General features: G+C 37.2%; 1 protein-coding gene across 1 annotated transcript in view; it reads left to right on the top strand.

Moving 5' to 3' along the window:
• Egf (epidermal growth factor) overlaps positions 1-21,477 on the top strand; it is a 91,878-nt gene that overhangs the window by 60,942 nt on the left and 9,459 nt on the right. The window contains 7 exon segments of the mRNA XM_015484643.2: positions 1,743-1,910; positions 2,635-2,784; positions 5,635-5,754; positions 10,721-10,837; positions 12,380-12,505; positions 15,671-15,793; positions 17,645-17,789. Coding sequence (XP_015340129.1) covers positions 1,743-1,910; positions 2,635-2,784; positions 5,635-5,754; positions 10,721-10,837; positions 12,380-12,505; positions 15,671-15,793; positions 17,645-17,789 — 949 coding nt within the window.

Below are 21,477 nucleotides of genomic sequence, written 5' to 3' on the forward strand. Positions count from 1 at the left end.
TCTTAGTTACTCTCCTTATATCAAAGAAGACATTTGGCAATTGTTTTTTAGGGATTGGCTAGCTTCACTTAGCATAATCTGCTCTAATGCCATCCATTTCCCTGCAAATTCTATGATTTTGTCATTTTTTAATGCAGAGTAATACTCCATTGTGTATAAATGCCACATTTTTTTTTATCCATTCGTCTATTGAAGGGCATCTAGGTTGGTTCCACAGTCTTGCTATTGTGAGTTGTGCTGCTATGAACATCGATGTAGCAGTGTCCCTGTAGCATGCTCTTTTTAGGTCTTTAGGGAATAGACCGAGAAGGGGAATAGCTGGGTCAAATGGTGGTTCCATTCCCAGCTTTCCAAGAAATCTCCATACTGCTTTCCAAATTGGCTGCACCAATTTGCAGTCCCAGTGTAAGGTGTTTTTGCCATGATAAAAAGAACTATAGCACCCAGCCTGGTAGCACATGCCTATAATCCCAGCAGTTTGGGAGGCTGAGGCAGGAAGATCGAAAGTGCAAAGCCAGCTTCAGCATCTTAGCAAGACCCCAAGTGCTCTGGGTTTGATCCCTGGTACAAAACAAAACAAAAACAAAAACAAAAAACTATAGCTATGAAACAAAATTCCCTTGCTGTTTGTATTTCTGATAATTTGGGACAAAGGGCTAAAGACTGAAGTGAATCTTATACATCTTGGGCAACAGTGATGAGTGGACTCACTGTTGCCAGGACAAGTCATTTGAGTGTGCTGCCAATAGAGGGAGACATTTATTCTAATCCAGCAATCTCTTGCTCATTTGCAAAAAGATTGGCCTGGGAAGTGTGAATACACATGATTCAAGCTTCCAAACTTGGGTTTCCTTAGCTTTAGTGTTTAACTGCTGAAGATAGTTTGTGAAAATGTTCTAATGCTTTTCTTGTACTTGGATCCCTTGTGAAAGCAGTTTTAATGGTATGCAAGGTAGGTTTGCTTGAGGAGGGGTCAAGGAAGCCCACAAAATGGTCAATAACTAGGAGCCATGAAAATGGAGGCATCAGATAATACATGACTCTTTCAAAAAAAAAAAAAAAACCTTCTTTAGGAAAGAGACAAAAGATAGAGGGTTCAGGGAGGTGAGGAAATTAAGACAGAAGAGAGGATACGAGTAGACTGAGGGAAAGAAGCTAGTGGAGTGAGGAGAGTGACTGTGTAGGAGATAGAGGTAATTGCTGATGAAATAAGACCCTATAGAAGATGGGAAGGATGACACCAGGAGCACAGTCACTGTCTAGAATTAGGTAAGAGGAGAGAGAGGAAAGGAGGTGGGGGCCTAACTCAGGGAGATATGTTGGTAGAAACAGAATTTGAAGAAACACTCAGTTACCTCAAAATTGTAAAAATTCTTCCAGCAACCTGTGATTTTGCTCTACTGCTTATTACAACCATTCAAAAGACAAGGAACCTGAGGCAAAGAGCAGCAAAATAGCTTTAGTTTGTAAAGAGTGTTAGGTGTGTTCAGCATCAAACATTCCTGCCTTGACCTCTTTCTTCTAGGTTCTGTTAAGACAATCATTTCTGGATTTTCCTAGGACCTCAACCACGAGGCTCCCATTCTAAAATGTGGTTCCCTCATCATAGGGGTTCTCATTGAGCAACTACAGTAAAGAACTGATTAGTGTAAGAATCATGTAGATTTCAAGATTTGTCTTCTTGTAAATATTCACTGAAAAAGATCATGAAGGCATATTTAATAAATTTGAATTGCTTCCAGGTCATCCATTTGCTGTAGCTGTGTTTGAGGATCACGTGTGGTTCTCAGATTGGGCTATGCCATCGATAATAAGGGTGAACAAGAGGACTGGCAAAAACAGGGTACGTCTCCGAGGCAGCATGCTGAAGCCCTCCTCACTGGTTGTGGTTCATCCATTGGCAAAACCAGGTACACTGGAGATGTTATGCAGTCTTTCCTTGGCTGGAATCTGCAACTATTCTAATTGACAGCCAACAGTGGGGAAGAGGGGGTTTTGCATTTTTCACTAATCTGCATAAATATTAAGATTTTCTAAGATTTTTACTTCATTTTGATTAAGACAGTTTGAAGTTTGGTGATTTAAGTTTTATCCCTAATTTGGTAGTGTTGGTAATCTCGGCTTTATCTCACCAACCTCATCTTTTCTCCAGTAGCTTTTACTTCAAATTTCAAAGACCCTCAGGCAAAAGGCACCAAGGACAGGCATTTTAGGTGCTTGCAGTGGAAGCTTCCACCTACACTTGGGCTTTTCCCCACCCCCTGACATGCCAGTAAGTGAATGTTGGAGAGGAATAAGCAAGTGGAGGAAGCATCTAGCTTCTTACTGTAGCTCTTCTTTCTGAATTGTCTTTTGTCAGTGTGACTAGATTATGAGTCAGGAAATAAGAATCACATCTGACTAAAGAGCTTTTTGAATAAAATTACTAGCTGTACTCAATAAATACTCACAAGGTCATCGCATTCTGAGCGTACCTTAGAATCAGTGGCTCCTTTTGGGAACTCTTCTGAAACAACTCTTGACATTCCCTTGCTATTGATACACTCAGCTGCTCTCCCCAAAAGCTGTGGACTGTGATTTCCATCAATAGCATCCTTTACAAACTCATCTGTGAATTAACCTCTTCTCTACTAGGTGCAGATCCCTGCTTACATCAGAATGGGGGCTGTGAACATATTTGTCAAGAGAGGTTTGGAACTGCTCAGTGCTCATGTCGTGAAGGTTTTAGGAAAGCCCCAGATGGGAAAACATGTCTGGCTCTGAAGGGTCATCAGATATTAGCAGGTAATGTAGTAGATTATATAGTTAAATTTTCTTACCTGGGCCTAGGAGTATAGCTGTATATCCATCCCTCTGCAGCTTTTGCTGATTTTTAATATTTTATATTATTAAAACTCCCATTTTTAGGAGTGTTAAGAGTGTGTTTGGCTCCAACTGCTCTCCCCACCTTACTTTCCTATTTATTGTGGAGTGGACACAGGCTTGGAAATAAAAGTCAGCATTTGTTGTACAGAAGTTCAGATCCTGAGAAACAGATTGGGGATCCAGCAGATGGAAGAAGATGCAAGACACAGTTGGGATCTAGATATACTTTATTCAGGGATGGCAATAACCCCCAACCCCTAGCTCCCAGCTCCAGCTTCAGCCCCTAGTCAGTTCCATTTTGCCCCCAAGCCATTTCCTCAGGCCTTTTTTAAATGCAGGCCAAAAAAAGAAGAAGGCAGACTGCCTACAGGTTACCTCGGACAGTGCTCACAAACAAATGTTTGTGTACTTGAGTACATATTTTGAATTAGAGTGGTGATGACCTTGACTACACACAGAAAACACCTGAAGCCTAGAGGTGGGAGCCTAACTACAGCCATTTGGGGCCTGCCTTACAGCATTTTTATCATCTCACAAAAATGTTGAGAAATTTTGTTTAGAAGTTTTATGTCCTCAATTTTAGAGGAGTAATATGCAGTCTCCCTATCATATGACAGATCATAGGAAACCACAAAGTCCTTTATAAAATATAACAGAATATTAAATAAGCATGGGAAGTCTAACCTGAAAAGGCTTAGTACCTACTATTTTTTGTTTGTTTGTTTTTTTTGTTATATATCTTTTGGTGGTACTTGGAATTAAACCACTGAGCTATATCCCCAGACCTTTTCATTTTTTTTTTTAATTTTTAGTTGTAGGTGGACACAGTACCTTTATTTTAATTTATTTATTTTTATATGGTGCTGAGGATTGAACCCAGTGCCTCACACATGCTAGGCAAGCACTCTTCCACTGAGCTACACCCCCAACCCGGAGACCTTTTCATTTTTAAAAACTATTTTGAGACAGGGTCTCACTGAGTTCCCAAGGCTGGCCTCAAACCGGTGATTCTCTGGCCTCAGCCTCTTGAGTTGCTAAGATTATAGGTGTGTATCACCATGTCCAGTGACTACCTTTTTTTTTTCTTAAAGAGAGAGAGAGAGAGAGAGAGAGTTTTTAATATTTATTTTTTAGTTTTCAGTGGACATAACATCTTTATTTTATTTTTATATGATGCTGAGGATGGAACCCAGCACCACGTGCATGCCAGGCGAGCATGCTACCACTTGAGCCACATCCCCAACCCTGACCACCTTTTTTACAAACTAAATATGATTTTGAGAAAGAAAAAGGAAGAGTAAACCAAGTGTGGTATGTAATTCACTTGGCTCCCTTCAGTAATGCCCAAACAATCGAGGAATATTGGAGTCATTTCTTGATATCTTTCTACCAAAAATATACCAAAGATAATTTAAATTGTATTAAAATTTCTTAGAGAATTCATATGTATCTGTTAGGTACAATATAAACATAACTTAGTGACATAGTGACAATAAATGAATTTATCTATACATGGACTGGAGCTGAATATTTTGAATTTTCAGAATTTTCTCTTATTTTGTTGCCTTAAAACAACAGTTTTATGCCTCTTAGTCTCAGGATTATAGGTGGCACACACCCATAATCTTACACACTTAAAAAATTTTGAGAATCTCAAAAGAGTTTTTTGTTTGTATGAATTATGTCTTTTAATATTTGTGATTAAAAATTAAAATAAAATTTTTATAACTTTATCAAAATTGTAACAATAAATCTCTTATCTACTAGTATAGTAATTTTTATAACAATTAAATGAGCATACTTTCAAGAGCAAAAAATGGTCAAGAGTTTTAAAAATTAACAATTCTTATTGCTTTATCCTGAGCTTCTTGTGAAACTTTTTTTTTTTTTTTTGTGGTGTCAGTGTTGTACCCAGCGGTGCTTTGCCACTGAGCTACATCTTTTTATTTTTTGAGATAGGATCTCACTAAGTTTCCTACGTTGGCTTCAAACTTGCAATCCTCCTGCATCTGACTCCTTAGTAGCAGGAATTTTTAAAGTGCATGTTAGTGCAACTTCCGATGGAATTTGATGTCATTACCTTAATTCAGGTTGTGTAACCAACAGTTTTGCCCACCATTGCTTTTGCCATATCAGCACCAGTATGAACACAATGAGAAGAGGCAAATTATAACCTAGTATTATTTTAAAACCAGATTTGACCTTATGGATTCTATGCAGTGGGACCCCAGGGGCCTGTGGAATGCACTGTAGAGAACTGCTGTCTTAGGGAATCCATTTCTGCCACTTTGGGGAGGGGGTAGGTGTGTGGATCCCATGACTGAATTCAATATGCCCTTCTTTATACCCTTTAACATTTTAAAACCAGGCTGATATAAACATGAAAGCAGGCTAAAGGGAAAAGGGGCGACTATGGAAGTTGAGTCAGGGAGATCATCTCTCCAATTTACCTTTAGTTTTGGTGGTCTTTGGTTATGCACTGATTATTTTCATAAGAATTCTGGTATTTTACTCATTGTTTTTTGCCAATGAGTCCTGTCTTTCTTTTCTACTGGCTCCCTGCCCCCACCAAACCACCAAGGGTACTGAAGGAAACTGGGAGGGTAGGATAGTGGGTAAGGTTTTCTAAGCCACCAAACCTGGACATTTTCTTCTGAATCCTCTTACCTCAAAGAGCCAGTCTGAACTTGGAACCAAGGAATAGCCATGAATATAAATTAAATATTCCTTCAAAGAGCTAAATCAGTTGTATCTTTTGGTCTTCAACAGGTGGTGAAGCTGATCTAGGTAATCAGGTAACACCATTGGATGCCTTCTCTAGGACTAGAGCATCGGAAGATAACATCACAGAATCTCAGCATACACTAGTGGCTGAAATAATGGTGTCAGGTATGAATAATGGATTCTCTACAGCTTTGTTCTGACAATTTCCATTCTACCAATGAGAAACTCTGACTTATCTCTGTCGCTTAACATTAGTTAAATCTATACAAAGCTAATGAATCCAAACTTTGGATTCAAATCCTCTTTTGAATGGCCTGTCCAGATCTGCATTAGTCTGGACATGAACTGTACATTTTGAAAGTCTTTGCACTTAATGTTTTTTGAGGAAATATAACTTGGAAACAAAGGCCAAAATTAGAACAGAATAGAGTTAAATATCCCCATCCATACATAGTATTGGTGTTTGATCATCTAGCTGTTCTTCCACTAGCATCAAGTTAGAGCAATTGATGAGCAAATGTAAGTCGGTTGCATCAGTTCCTGAGGAAAGCCCATAAACAAACAAACAAAATGTTAGAATTATTTCTGTGTTGCACATTTATCATCAAAATGTCAAATAATGGGCTGGGGATATGGCTCAAGCGGTAACGCGCTCGCCTGGCATGCTCAGGGCGCTGGGTTCGATCCTCAGCATCACATAAAATAAAATAAAGATGTTGTGTCCACCGAAAACTGAAAAATAAATATCAAAAATTCTCTCTCTTTCTTCTCTCTATCTCTTTAAAAAAAAGTCAAATAATTTGTTTTGTGTGTAACAACTTTAGGGAACCTGAGTATTTTGTGTTCTGTATTTATTCATGAGGCCAGTGATTTTCGCACTGAGCCCTAGAGCTTCTGCAAACCCCACCCCTTCTTCTCTTTAGGTTACTGTCTATCAATCAGTGTAGTTCACCTTGACTTTGAAACATTTTATTTGTTTATATTACTGAATAGCAGTTTGTTTTAACAAACTGTCTATGCCTTAAAAGAAAAAATTTGAAAACTCCATATTAGGATATTTAAGGAAGGATTTCCCTGACTTTTGTGGTCTGCAGACTACTTAGAAGATATAAAGAGCTCTGAGGACTTCATGCCCCATACCATATCAGTGTGATTTTTGATAAAATATAAAGAGGTACATATTTTTAGTAATAATAATAACTAAAATTTGTATAAAGCATTGTCATTTGCTGTGTACTTTAAATATATTCTCTATTTTGGTTCTTACTATAATTCATCATTTCAAAGATGCAAAAACTGAGACTAAGTAATATTAATTAGTGACTTAACCCAAGGTTTTTGAAATTATGACCAAATAATTTATGCTAAAGTAAGAATTACTAGAACACTTGGTCACATTAGGAAAATTATTTATTTAACAACTTATTGTGCATACACTATGCCAAGTGCTAGAGATACCAAGATGAGCTAAATATAGTCCTAGTGTGCAAGGTCACGTCTGATGTAGAGATAAGCAATATAATAGAATAAAACCATATCAATTAATATTAGCAGGACATATATCCTTTTAAAGTCACTAGGGATCCCTAGAAGTTTATAGAGCATAATTTGAAAGACTTATGTTTGAAGGACTCAAAGAAAATAAATGACAGATAGTAGATTAGGCATATGGTGGGAATAGGGAAGTGACCAAGTGACAAAAGATCTGTGTACACATATATAATAGTCTGTGTTTGGCTTCATACCTGAAGATTACACAATGCCTAGTGCAGAACAGACAAATTGATTATCTTGATAGAAAAGACCTCATCTTTCCATACTTGGATTGTGTTCTGTTTTGTCCTGCTCTGTGAAATTTAGTTCCATCTGGGTTAGGCTAAAGGTCTTACTTATGTTTTATAGTGAGAGTTTTTAAGTCAACAAAGTATCTTTCTATAATTTAGGGGGGAAAAAAGGAAAACTCCAAGTATAGGGCCTTGTATTCTAGCCCTAGAATCCAAGAACAAAATCTAAAATTCTTAGTGTGGCCCATCAAGCCCTGTTCAGCTGCCCTCAGTCACCAGCCCTTTGTCCTTAGCTTTCCAGGGCCTCTTAGTTACAATAGCCTTGTTGTTTCCTGGGCCTATAGTGCTCTTTTTAACCTCTCCAAGTCCTATCTGCATTGTCTCAGTATTAATATTCTCTTGCTTAGAAAGCCTTCCTGTCTGAACAGGTGGGATTGCCTCTTAGCTCTTAGTATAGTTCTATAGTATAGTATATCTCACTATACTATAGTTCTATAGTTCTATAGTATAGTATATCTCAGTATATAGTTCTTGATAGTATATAGTTCTATAGTATAGTATATCTCAGTATAGTTCTTGATCACATTTGTCACATTAATACTTCAATTATTATGTAAGAAAGCAGAGACCTTGCCTGTATTCTTATTTTTTTTTAATGGTACTGGGAATTGAATCCTGGGATACTTTACCTCTGAGCCACATTCCCAACCCTTTTTATTTATTTTGAGATAGGGTCTCACTAAGTTGCAGAAGCTAGCCTTGAACTTGTAATACTCCTGCCTTACTTAGCCTGTCAACATTTTTATCACTCTACTTTTGACATTCATTCATATCTGAGGCATATTAGGTACTTTTAAGTGAATTTTATTTTTACTAACAGGCCCCAGATTCTATTCTACTGTGATGAGGGTAGGTTTTTTGTTTTTTGGTGGTGCTAGAACTCACACACTAGGCACATGCTCTACCTCTGAACTACATCCTCAGTCCTGACAAAGCTAATTTTTTGTCAGGTTGTTATGATGACCTCCTTCTTTATCACCTTTGTTTAAATATGTATAATATTTTTAAATTCTCAGAGGATTTTTAAAAATATATCTCTTTTTATTCTGGTCCTTACACAAAAATAGACCTAGCAGAAATTGCCACATGTATTTTAAAGCAGAAGGTGAATGTACGCATTCTGTCCTGAACTAATTTTTAATGGAAGGAACTTTGGCTCTAGAGTCCCCCTTCCACAACTGCATATCCATTGCTTTTCTTTTTATTTATTTATTTATTTTAATTATTTATATATGACAGCAGAATGCATTTTGATTCATGGTACACAATTGCAGCCCAACTTTTCATTTCTCTGATTGTACACAATGTAGCATCGCACCATGTGTGCAGTCATACATGTACCTAGGATAATAATGTTCATCACATTCCACCATCTTTTCTGCCCTATGACCCCTCCCCACCCTACTCTTTGCCCAAAGTTCCTCCATTTTTCCCATCCCCGCCCCACCCCATTATGGATCAGAGTCCACATATCAGAGAGAACATTCAGCCTTTGGTTTTTGGGATTGGCTTACTTCGCTTAGCATGATATTCTCCAGCTCCATCCATTTATCTGCAAATGCCATAATTTTATTCTCTTTTAATGCTGAGTAATATTCCATTATGTATATATATACCGCAGTTTCTTCATCCATTCATCTATTGAAAGGCATCTAGTTTGCTTCCATAGTTTAGCTATTGTGAATTGACCTGCTATAAACATTGATGTGGCTGTGTCCCTGTAGTATACTGATTTTAAGTCCTTTGAGTATAGACTGAGGAGTGGGATACCTGGGTCAAATGGTGGTTCCATTCCAGGTTTTCTTAGGAATCTCCATACTGCTTTCCAAAGTGGTTGCACCAATTTGCATCCCACCAGCAATGTATGAGTGTGCCTTTTCCCCAACATCCTCACCAACACTTATTGTTGTTTATATTCTTGATAACTGCCATTCTGACTAGTGTGAGATGAAATCTTAGAGTAGTTTTGATTTGCATTTCTCTAATTATTCATTGTTTTTCATTATGCAAAGCTGACTTGAGGTTTGCAAGTTACCAAATAAACCCTGAATCATATTCTAATTTAAGGATAATTCTGCAAGAGATTTAAAATGTCTTGCATAATTGAATACTCTCCACTCTATGCTCTGAGCAGCCTTGATTTGGGAGCTAGTCTTCCAAATATATGCTGATTCAAGTGATTAACTCATTTAACCTGAACTTACCCATCCTAGGAATCATGAGTGACTAGAGATGACTAAGCAAGCATGAAAACTTGTGTTTTCATGAGAGAAATCTTGAAACTTGTGTTTTCATTAGAGAAATCTTCTAGCTCAAGTACCTAAGAAAATGAAATTGCCCTGTACCTGCAATCACATGGCACTCCCATCCTGCCTAGATCATTTGACCTTCTTTGAAATAGGGGCACAAGGGGCTTCTTTGATCTCTTCTGTACTTAGATGAGCAAACTTAGCAGTGAATAGACAGATGATAGTTTATATTTTACTGTGGCATATCAGATCCTCCAGCTCCAAAAAAGGGGGTGGTGGTGGCATTTGGAGAATGATTATATACATAAGCAGTTAAAGCAAAAAAGGCAAAAAATGAAGACAAACTTGCTCATGTTTATGGCTGAACATGTAACTGTCCCCTGGGGGCATTTGTACTTAAATAGAATATGAAATGAAATGATCCATTTATAGCCATTTCCTTGTATGGTTCATAACTTTGTAGAAGTGCCTGGAGGTTTGCAAGTCACTGCATAAATCTTGATAATAAAAACACCTTGTGACATACATATTCTATTATATGTGAGACATGATATTAGTAAATTGACAATAAATCTTTCTATTATTTAATCTCTTTACTGTGTTGATGAACAGATCTATTTGGTACATGTTAGTCTGTCTATCTTTGGATTGAATACCTTTATATTTCATAATGGTTGGGAATTGTTAAATAAGTAATAAACCTTTTGAAATTTCAGTCTATTTATTCCTAGCAATTTTATAGTTTGAACTTGCAGATTCTCTTAAAAAATATAAGCAAGTTCCCACAAGGCTCTTTGAATACCAAATAATTCTTTAAGACTAAAGTTTGTTGAGAGTATGTGAACAGAAACATATGGCTTATAGATACTTTACTGTAGATATAGATTATAGGTCAACAGAATGTTTCTATTTGGTGATTAGCTTGTACCAGAATGTGCGGAAGAAAGTGCTGGAACGCTTTGTAGATTCCAGGATGTTAAAGTCCATTTTCTCCTTTAAGATCTGGAAATAATTGCCTAGGTTTCTTGCTGTTTGCAGATGAAGATGACTGTTCCCCCATGGGATGTGGCAGCCATGCCCAGTGTGTTTCAGAGGGAGAGAATGCCACCTGTCAGTGTTTGAAAGGATTTACCTGGGATGGAAAACTATGTTCTGGTAAGAGCAAAGGCTAAATACACATACTTGAAAATTTGTGAATTAGAAACATTCTTTTTGCTCTTAATGACTCAAAATCTTCAGAAGAAGTTATGTAATCACAGATTTAAATAGTAATTTGATGTTAATCTAAAAATATGGATGACATACATAGAAAATATGAAACATAAATATACTTACATATAATATTAACATATAATGAGTTTATATTAAAATTATACAGTAAATGCAGTTGACATTAAGAGGAAGAATTTATAATGAGCTTCAGAAGCAAGAATTTAAGTTCAAGTCAAATTTACAAATTCACAAATTCCAGTGAAAACAGAATGTTTTTATGTGATTTATTTAATATTTATTTTTTAGTTGTAGTTGGACATAATACCTTTATTTTTATTTATTTATTTATTTTCTCTTTTTATTAATATTTTAAAATAAATGGCAGCAGAATGCATTACAATTCTTATTACACATATAGAGCACAATTTTTCATATCTCTGGTTGTATATCAAATATGTTCACACCAATTCGTGTCTTTGGATAATGATGTCCATCACATTTCACCATCCTTGCTACCCCTGCCCCCTCCCTTCCCCTCCCACCCCTCTGCCCTATCTAGTGTTCGTCTATTTCTCCCATGCTCCCTGTCCCTACCCAACTATGAGTTATTCACTTTATATCAAAGAAAACATTTGGCATTTGGTTTTTTGGGATTGGCTAACTTCACTTAGCATCATCTTCTCCAACGCCATCCATTTACCTGCAAATGCCATGATTTTATCTTCTTTTAATGCTGAGTAATATGCCACATTTTTTTAATCCATTCATCTACTAAAGGGCATCTAGAATGGTTCCACAGTTTAGCTCTTGTGAATTGTGCTGCTATCAACATTGATGTGGCTGTGTCCCTGTATTATGCTGTTTTTAAATCCTTTGGTTCTAGACCGAGGAGAGGGATAGCTGGGTCAAATGGTGATTCCATTCCCAGTTTTCCAAGGAATCTCCATACTGCTTTCCATATTGGCTGCACCAATTTGCAGTCCCACCAGCAATGTATGAGTGTACCTTTTCCCCCACATCCTCACCAACACTTATTTTTTATTTATTTATTTTTATGTGGTACCGAGGATCAAACCCAGGATTTCACATGTGCTAGGCGAGCGCTCAACCGCTGAGCCACAACCCCAGCCCCAGAACTTTTTTCTCCCACAGAAGTTTAGCCAAAGTTTTAATCAAATAAATAGATTGTCATGGATAGGTTAATATTTTTTATCAATGGCATCAAAATGATATGTTAGTGATTACTGAAAAAAATATCAGTCCTTATGATCTGAAACTATGGTATGAATTGGTTTACTTACACATATTTAACTGTTTGCACAGGTAAGAACTCTGGAGAAATTAATTCACAAGTTCAGATTTGCATGATATTTGCAAATAGTATGTTAACAGCCGTATGATAAAATACAAGTTTGTTTATTTTTTCCTACTGTTGCTATTTATACCAAGCCTAAATATTTATCTAATGCACAATTTTGCCCACAGATATAGATGAATGTGAGGTGGGTAGCACAGTTTGTCCTCCTGTCTCCTCCAAATGCATCAATACAGAAGGCAGTTATGTCTGTGGATGCTCCCAAGGTTACCAAGGAGATGGAATTCACTGTCTTGGTAAGAGAGTGGTTGGCGCAGGAGGGTGGAAGAAAGCCTTGGAGAATCACAAAACATCGTGGGTGTGGTGGGCCAAGAAAAGACAGGTTGTAATTGGGGTGATACACATATCAAGACTAGAAGCGGAGTCACATGACCTGTTCTGACATATTTCATTCCTTGATAGTCACTTTTGTATTACAGCTACACTAGTCAGTGTCAAGCCTCTGACACTGGAGGCTATTTACCTCTCTGTTTTTTGTTCTTTCTCTGGGATTTGAGTGACATCAGTGTCTCTCAGTGCTCCATGCCTTGAGCCGTCATGGGGGAGTTGGACATTTCTTTGTCATTGAATTTGGCATCTGGAATGTGGTGAACTGCAAATTTGATTTGGGGCTGTTGGAAGTTACTTCAGAGAAAAGGAGGTGTGGTTCCCTGAAAGGGATCTTTGGGTTTCTTGATGTGTAATAGGCAGGAGACTCAAGCCACTGACATTCAGATAGAAGTAAGAATGATTGAAACCTCTTTCATAATCACCATCCTCTACCAAGATCTGGGTGAGGCCTGTCAGGTTGGGAGTTCACTCTGTGGCTGTCTTCCACCTTTCCAGGTGTCAGTGGCATAGTATATTGTACAAGTGGAGACCTGCCTGAAGGCACCCGTTCCTGCTGCAGTGGTTATCTGAGGTTTCATAGGGCTTTAAAATTTTTCTTCCAGTGTTTTCTTTTTCTGAAAACATAAAAAAATATTTTCATGCCAGATGCCCTGATAAGAAATTCAAACGATAGTGCTTTCTTCCACATGTTAAGTTAAAAAAGAAGTATCAATCATAACTATCCATTTTCTGGATCTGGATGGTTTAAACCAAACCTTTATCAGATTAGTTCTGTGGAGTCCACAGACATTTGAAAATGCTCTTTTAAGCACATATTTGGCTGTCAGTCAGGAAAATGTCACCATTCTAATTAAGAAGGCTCATAGATAATTTACACAAACAGACTTCATATTTAATTTCCTTTGAAAAGAAGATATCCTTTCTCAAATGTTTAAACTCTTGATTCTCTGTTACTAACCCACATCTAAGATGTGCTATGGATGTCATGGTCTGACCTGCCTGGTTGGCATGGAGTCCTCAGACTCCATGGAAACTTGTGCTTGCTCCTGTTCTCTCTTGGTCCTTATCTTCTGTCTCTCTGCCTGTATGTAGATAGGTGAATATATTGCTTTCAGCCATGCCTGACACATAAGTGCTATATGAAAGTGTTGTTCTTACTACTGGAAATAGTTGTGTTTCATGGCAAGGGTACATTTTTGTTTTTGCTTTTCAGAAAAGCTCACTCTTTGTCTCGAGTTGATAGTTCATTGACATTACAACATGAGGCCAGTTAGAAAAAAAGAGTCAATTTGAACCATTCAGAACAGTAACATAATGTGATAGATATTGTATTGGTTCATATTAGGTGCAAAGATACAGTACTAGTAACTGTGAGGAATGCCAGGATGAGGGAGCCAGTCTTCTTGCAAGGAGAATATGATCTACAAGAAACACAGCTGTGATAAGTGGTTAAGAAAGATGTACATTATAAGAGATATAAAAATCATAGTGGAAGTTTAAAACTGGAAGAAATATGTTTGAGGTATTGGGAACTCTTTCATGGAAGAATGTCATTTTAGAGGGACTGTGGGGAATGAGTAAATATTAATCAGACAAAAATGTGAAGGTAGGAAGTATTCTAGGCACAAAAAATCATATACCTTATTGGTGAGTAGATAATAGGTTTGGGGTTGGGTGGTGGGGTGGTGTTGCCATAACAAAGTATTAAAGTATCATAGACTATAGCTTATACAACAGAAATTTGTTTTCTCAGTTTTGGAGGCTGAAATTCCCAGATGAACAAGCTGGCTGGTTGGTTCTGGTGAAGGATCTTTCCCTCTTGCAGACGTCCACCTTCTTGCCACATTCTCACGCAGCTTTTCCTCTGTGGTGTGCAGAAGGAGAAACCACTCTGGCGCTTCTTCCCCTTCTTTTAAGGACACCAGTCCTATTGGATTAGGGCCTCACCCTTCCGATGTCATTTAACCTTAATTACCTTAATCTTTATACACCCTATCTTAACATACGATACATTGGGAGTCAAGGCTTCAACATGTGAATTTGTGGGGAGACACTATTCAGTCCCTAACAGATGGATTGGGTTACATTTGTGCAAGATTAGAACCCAAGGACCAGTCATTCGTGTTTTCTCTGGGCCAAATTTCATACTAAATTTTGTAGTAGTCGCATGAAAAAAACAAAAAGGAAGAGTTGGAATTCATTTTAACCATTTATTTATTCTAATTCATTTAAAATATGAATGTTTTAATATGTAATCAACATAAAATTATTGGATTTTTATGTTTTATTTTAGCATTGTGTCTTCCAAATCTGGTATGTGCTTTATGCTTACAGCAGATCTGTGTGAACGAGGTGCATTTCAGGAGCTCAATGCTTCTGTGTTGCAATGGCTTTCATATTAGACAGCACAGTGGTAGGAACAGAGAGCCACTGGCAGCATTTCAGTGAAGAGGTGCAGTAATGGGTTATCATCATCCTGGTCTAGGAAGAATTATCTGGCATTGGTGTTTAGGAGTGCCCTGCAGAAGACATGGAATGCAGAAATATAGTGAGACTGTTGTAGCCAGAAATTACCTGAATATTAGGGTGGTGGCAGTTGAGAAAGAAAAGGGTGTGTGTGTGTGTGTGGGGGGGGGTAATTGGGAAAGAAAGGATGCTTTATTTATATGGTTCATGTTTATGTTAAAAAAACAAACATGTTAAATTTGATATAACATTTATGTCAATGGCTGGATGTCTGTTTACAAAAGTTAAGTATGAATTTTGGGATCTTAACTTCTAAATGTTTGCCTGGAAGTAGTTTACCAAACTCCAATTGGCAAAGTCTCCTTTTTTTCCAAGCAGAAGAAAGAAACCCTCTGTCAGGAGCCTAGAGCACCTGAATGGGTATGCAGCCAAGGATTCAGTTCATCTCTTTCTCTAGCATTCATATTGGAACCCCTAAAAACGTGTAGGGCTCTGAAAACATGAAGTTGAATATAACCACCTTCTAAAATGTTGGACTTTCCAGTTGCATAACACTCTTTCCTTCCTCTGCACTCCACTCTTCCCCATTCCCATTTTTCTGACAGATATTGATGAGTGCCACCTGGGGGTTCATAGCTGTGGAGAAAATGCCAACTGTACAAATACAGAGGGAGGCTATACCTGCATGTGTGCTGGCCGCCTGTCTGAACCTGGACTGTCTTGCCCTGGTAGGTTGTTGGTGGGTGGTCTAGATGGAAGGGAAAAGACTTGGTTCAGGGAAATTCTGTACCCCAGTATATTTGCATTAGAGATTCTAGAAATCATTCGGTTTGACCAGGCTGGAGAGCTGACTTTAGTCTTTGTGTTGATACTGGGCTTGAAAACTTGAAATGGTCCAGGCCTTCTTAATTTAATAGCATCTGGAATAAATCCTTTTTTATTACTTGCAGTTCAATATAGGTGAGTACCCAGGTGGTTCCCTTTAACTATGTGACTAATCTCCTGATTTGTAATGTTGATTCCTGGGGCTCCTGGAAAAACTTTGCAGGGCAAAGCAGGTTTTAAGTATGCCTGGATTTTAAATAACGTATTTTATTTATTCTAATATATCCAAATAGTAACATTTTAATATGAAATCAGTATAAAATGAGATATTTTACATTCTTTTCAATTTTGGTAAGAAGTCTTCCAAATCTGGTATGTGTTTTATACTTAGAGCACATTTTGGTGTAGGCCAGATGTATTTCAGGAGCTCAATGATCCTGATTTGCAATGGCTGCCATGTTGGACAGCACAGCTGTAGTGACAGAGCCACTGGCAGCACTTCAGTGAAGTGGCGCAAGGATGGAGAATAGGGAAAATAATCACTTGGTAGGATTTTAAAATGCTACTATAAAAAGTCGTTATTTCTTGATCTAAAATTAGCATTCCAACTCTCTTCACTTTCTTTTTAAACATTCATTGCAGTTGACTTTTGCTTCCTGAACTTTTTCCCATAACAGCAGTATCTTCTTAACCCTCAGCACCCTAAATGGGGAGCTGATTTCACCTAGAACCTGGAAGGATGGGTCCTTCCTCCCACTGCCAGCTGCTTGCCTCTCAGCTCTGCAAACAAAAAACATCCTCAGAAAAGAAATTTCTGCACTTGCCTGGGCTCTGTTTTTTAGCATGTTATTTTTCTCAGATAATTTGTTCTTCTTAAAGATATTGAAAACCTTTTCTTTATATAGTCAGCTACACATCCTGATGTTTTTCTTTTAGTCCATTTTGTCCCATCATCCCAGATGTGAAACACCTACAAAAACTTAAATATAGTACATAATATATAATATAATTATGTTAAAGTAATAAGAATATACTCATAATATTATAATACTTATAATGTATATAAGCTCTATATTATAATTTACCACCTCTTTTAATGCATCTATATCAATTTTATTGAAATATTTGCAGAATTGAAAACTTGGGATTTAATGGATTAAAGAGTAGTGAATCATTCAAAAAGAGATCTTACCATTTTGGCATTCCTCTGCTATAGTAACATTTCCTTCCTGCTAAAGTTGCCACAGTCTGCTCTCTGAGGGTTCCCCTAAAAGTTTAATAGTTTTTAGAAGAAAATATTGTATGGGAGAAAATTTTGAGACTCCCAGGATTTGGTGGGTAATGGACTGTTTATTGGTGAGATAGTTTAAAGACAAACAAACACCAGCTGTTCCATGACACCTTAAAGCTAGCTATCATTTCACACAATCAGTTTGTGTTTCTGGTTATTATGTGTTTTTGAATGACAGACTTGCTTTTATATGAGATCAGTGACGTAATCCATATGGGGATTTAGGATGGCCATTTTCTTATTTGCCTCCAATATACCTCAGAATATCTAAAGAAATAAGAGTTAACTTCATAGTGAATGGCATAAAGTCTGCTTGGTAAGGAGAAACTCTTGTTGCTCCTGATAGTTCTACCATTACTGAGAGACATGGTATCACAAATTGTTCACAGAAACTAATTCCTGATATTAATACTTAAAAAACCTTTATCACAGAAAATAAAAGTGATGTCTATGATTCTTCCAGACTATACACCACCCCCTACCCTCCAGGAAGATGGCCACCATCTGGTCAGAAATAGTTACCCAGGATGTCCTGAGTCACATGATGGGTACTGCCTCCATGGTGGAGTATGTATGTATGTTGAAGCAGTAGACAGCTATGCGTGCAAGTAAGTCCAGTTCTTCCTGACAGCACCAAGGTGCTATCCTAGTCCATAATGTTTCACTAATTTGTAGAATTATATGTAGGAGATTTTTTTCATAATTAGATTTTTTTTCCTTAGGAAAACATGAATACATAGATTATGGTGTGTGGGTGCACACCTCAAGGCACTTTCCTTGCATATATATCACCACCTCCTCCCAGTCATCAGTGGTAAACATAAAGGAAAGTAATTGGTGATTTTCCTTTTATTTAAATAATTGCTCAAATGGTCTAGGAATTAAATTTCTCATTCTGCTTGAAAAACATGTTTATGGAGAATTTCTTAAAACTTTGATTTATTCTCTGTCAAATAAATGGAGAACATTCACAATATGTTTTTATATTTACAAAAATGTTGTACATATTCACATTGAACTTTTTACCTTTGCTTTTCAAAACTAAAATAAATTTTTCTTCACTTCCTAGTGGTTGATTCTTACATTTTTATTGTTTAGTCACAATTGTTGAGAGCTGCAGGTATTGTCTTCCGATCCCTTTTTTTGCCACATGAGGGTTTCACCATGGGCAAAATGGTACCCTGAAATCGGATTTGAGGAAGACATAAAACAATGAAGTATTCCCACAGGGCTCACTCAGAACACCTTTCCTGTGGAGCCTTTAATAAAACTCAAGCTCACAATAGCTAGTTCTACACCAAGTCTTACTTTTAATGAATTTCACATTTTCCAGGCAATATGAGGGACCCAACTAGAGAAAAATAAATAGGTCTCCTGTGTTTAGACCCCTGTCTCATTGATAATTTTCTCCGAGCCTGAAGGAGTGATAAAATATTCTGACTCTCATGAACAGATACTACAAGTTTAAAGACATTAATGATTTTATCAATAATAATGCACAGAAACATAGTCTAAATTATTTATGGAGGAAGTTATATTCTGTGACAGAATGTGTGTGTGTGACCTTGCATTACAAATCATGTCAGCATGGCAAAAATTTGAAAAACGTTCGTGAATATTAGTCAAAATGACTCAGTTCTAATGAAATTCTGCTTTCATTTTTATATTTACCCCTATAATTTTAAACCTATGATAACTTGACAAATTATAGTAGTATACTTGAAATTAATGTTCTTTAATATTAAGAAATAAACAATTTTTACCTGTTCATGATTTCTTATACCCTCAAGTAATGAAATTACAGAAACAAGTGTCCTAATTCATTAGGTCTTATTTGTTTTCTTCCATGGTACTTCAGGTCATAAAAATCATTACAATGACCAAAAAGAAAAAAAAAAAAGGTTGCTGTATTGCATTTAGTACAGTATTGCATTTAGTATGAGTTCTTGAGCACAATGCTTTTCTTCCTATCATTAAATCCTGATGAAAATATCGTATTTCTCTAATAATGTTTTAAACTAGAATTTGTTCAAAATGACAAATTAGATGACATTCACATTTAATTACCTTTAGTCAAAAGCAATATTTAAAACTATTATCAGTATACATAGTAATCTGGACCATAACTTTGTTTTTGAGTTGTATATTTAGTAAAAAAAAAAAATGTGGTTTAGTCAAGTATTCAACCCTTCCCTCCTTTTGCCCTGCTGATCTCACCTAGTATTTTATTAATTCTATAACAAAACTCTAGGGAGTGCTTTCCAGCCCAGCTTTATTGGAAACACTGCATCTTTTGCCACAGAGCAGGTTTTTATTCTAGGGTTTTTAAGGGGCCGGCTCTTCCTTCTTTGCCTGGAGACAGTGGGAGTTCCCCTCAGAGACCTGAATGCAGAGGAAGTGAGCCATGGAGGTATCTGTGCCCACACAGCTCCTCCAAGCCTTCCTGGCTTGGAGAGTCTCAGGAGGCCCCAAAGCTCTTAAGCTCAGAGAAGATCCCCCTTCGTTCTGGTTTAGCTTTGACCAGACACACTGTTGCACATCTTCTTTAGATGAACATCCCCTACACCAGTCTGTGCAATGTTTCTTGAAGACAGGGTTGCGTGACCAAATCTATTTGAGAAACATTTCAGATTCCAACCTTCAATTCTTGATACATAGCACACCACCAACACACTATCAAGTCTTGTTTACCTTTATTTCATCTAGAATGTCTTGAAATTATTTGACTGTAGAAATTCAAACTTAATTGGCCAGAGAATCTTTTGTTGGTTTAGCACAAGAACCAATTAATAGTCTAAAGGACTCGTGATTTGTGTCCTTCTCCCTCGTAAACTGGGGACTGTTCTGGGCCTTGTAAGACAGAAAGGCTCTGCTACTGCAACCTGTCTTAGCTCTCAGGATTCTTGGTCGTGTGATGGACATCCTTAAAACCCTCAAGTCTCTGAGAGGTCCAAAGGTATGGCTCATTAATATCAAAGAGTTTAAAAGTGGCTGATAGACATTGATAGTAAATAATTATAACCAAAGATAGCTAGAATCAAAGTAGTACCCAGGAAAGCCTAGAATAACCTAATGGTCTTTTATACATCTACAAATAAAGCTTGAAGCCTTTTTTGGAAGTAGCATGGTATAATAGGACACAGGCTTTGACATAAAAGAGTAACTTGAATCAAACCTTCCATTCATTAGCTATGTAGCCATGTACAAATTACTTAATTCTTTGAGCTTCAGTTTCCTCACCTGTAAAATGAGAACATGCCATCAAAACTAAAATGTGTTGAAGTGCCTAGTAATGATGTCAGACACATAAGAGGCTTAACAAATGCTTGTTGCTTTCCCTCCTTTCTCTCAAAGTGACTTGCCAAGCTCCTGTGATAACGTAAGGGTAGAACTAGGAATGGACAGATCTTTTGGAGCTAGTTCAGTGTTTTTTCCCCAGGCTGCTGCTTCCCATCAAAGGAGCTGATTTGAGTTATCTGTGTATTCATCCCTTCAGTTCTTTGGGGAATTTGTAATGCCATGTTTTAAAAGTTAATTCTCTTAAAACAAATATCATAATACAGTTGTTTACCCAAGATCCCAGTTGTTTCTGGAAATGAGCATTCTCACTAGATGGCAGCATTGTTTCATCTACTTTGAAAAATTCAACTGTAAATCAATCACTGATGATTCTAGTTACATTGTATTAATGAGACAGTAAGGCATTTGTGAGTGAATGTCCCTTTTTTTTCCCTCTGTTAGGTATTTTCTCCTTAATAAAATAAGAAAATTTTTGTGTCATCACTGTGAGCTTCTCTTGGGTCATTGTCCAGTGGTGATTAAAAAGGAAAAAAATTTCTTTCCTACCTTAGGTTGTGCTTCCTGTTCAGGGGCTACATGTGTTCTTCCTTTTAGTTTGCTTTCAAGTGAGGGAATCTGCCTTCAAATTCTTCTTTCCTTTGACCTTTGTTCATTGCAATCTGGCCAAACATTTGTTTCCCAAACTCCCCTGGCTCTCAGGGCTGAATTGCTTTGTGTTGGTTTTAAAAGGTGGCTCCTCAGGATTTTAGCCTAAGAAAAATTGATCTTTAATCAATGTTCTGTAATACCTTATAGAGGCAGTATGCAAATAATTTTCCATCAATCCCAGGGCAAGCAGACTAAAAGGGGCAGTCTGTGTGGCATTAACTTATAAACCGTAGTGCTTTCAGCTGACCCCTGATGGATTTTCCATGTGCTTCTAAAGAGATGAGTCTGGGAATGCAGAGATGGCTGGCTATTGAGTCTGAAGACTATCAAATGCCCTTGGCCAGGGTC

This window comes from Marmota marmota, unplaced genomic scaffold, assembly GCF_001458135.2.
Source record: "Marmota marmota marmota unplaced genomic scaffold, marMar, whole genome shotgun sequence".
Taxonomy (NCBI): Eukaryota; Metazoa; Chordata; class Mammalia; order Rodentia; family Sciuridae; genus Marmota; species Marmota marmota.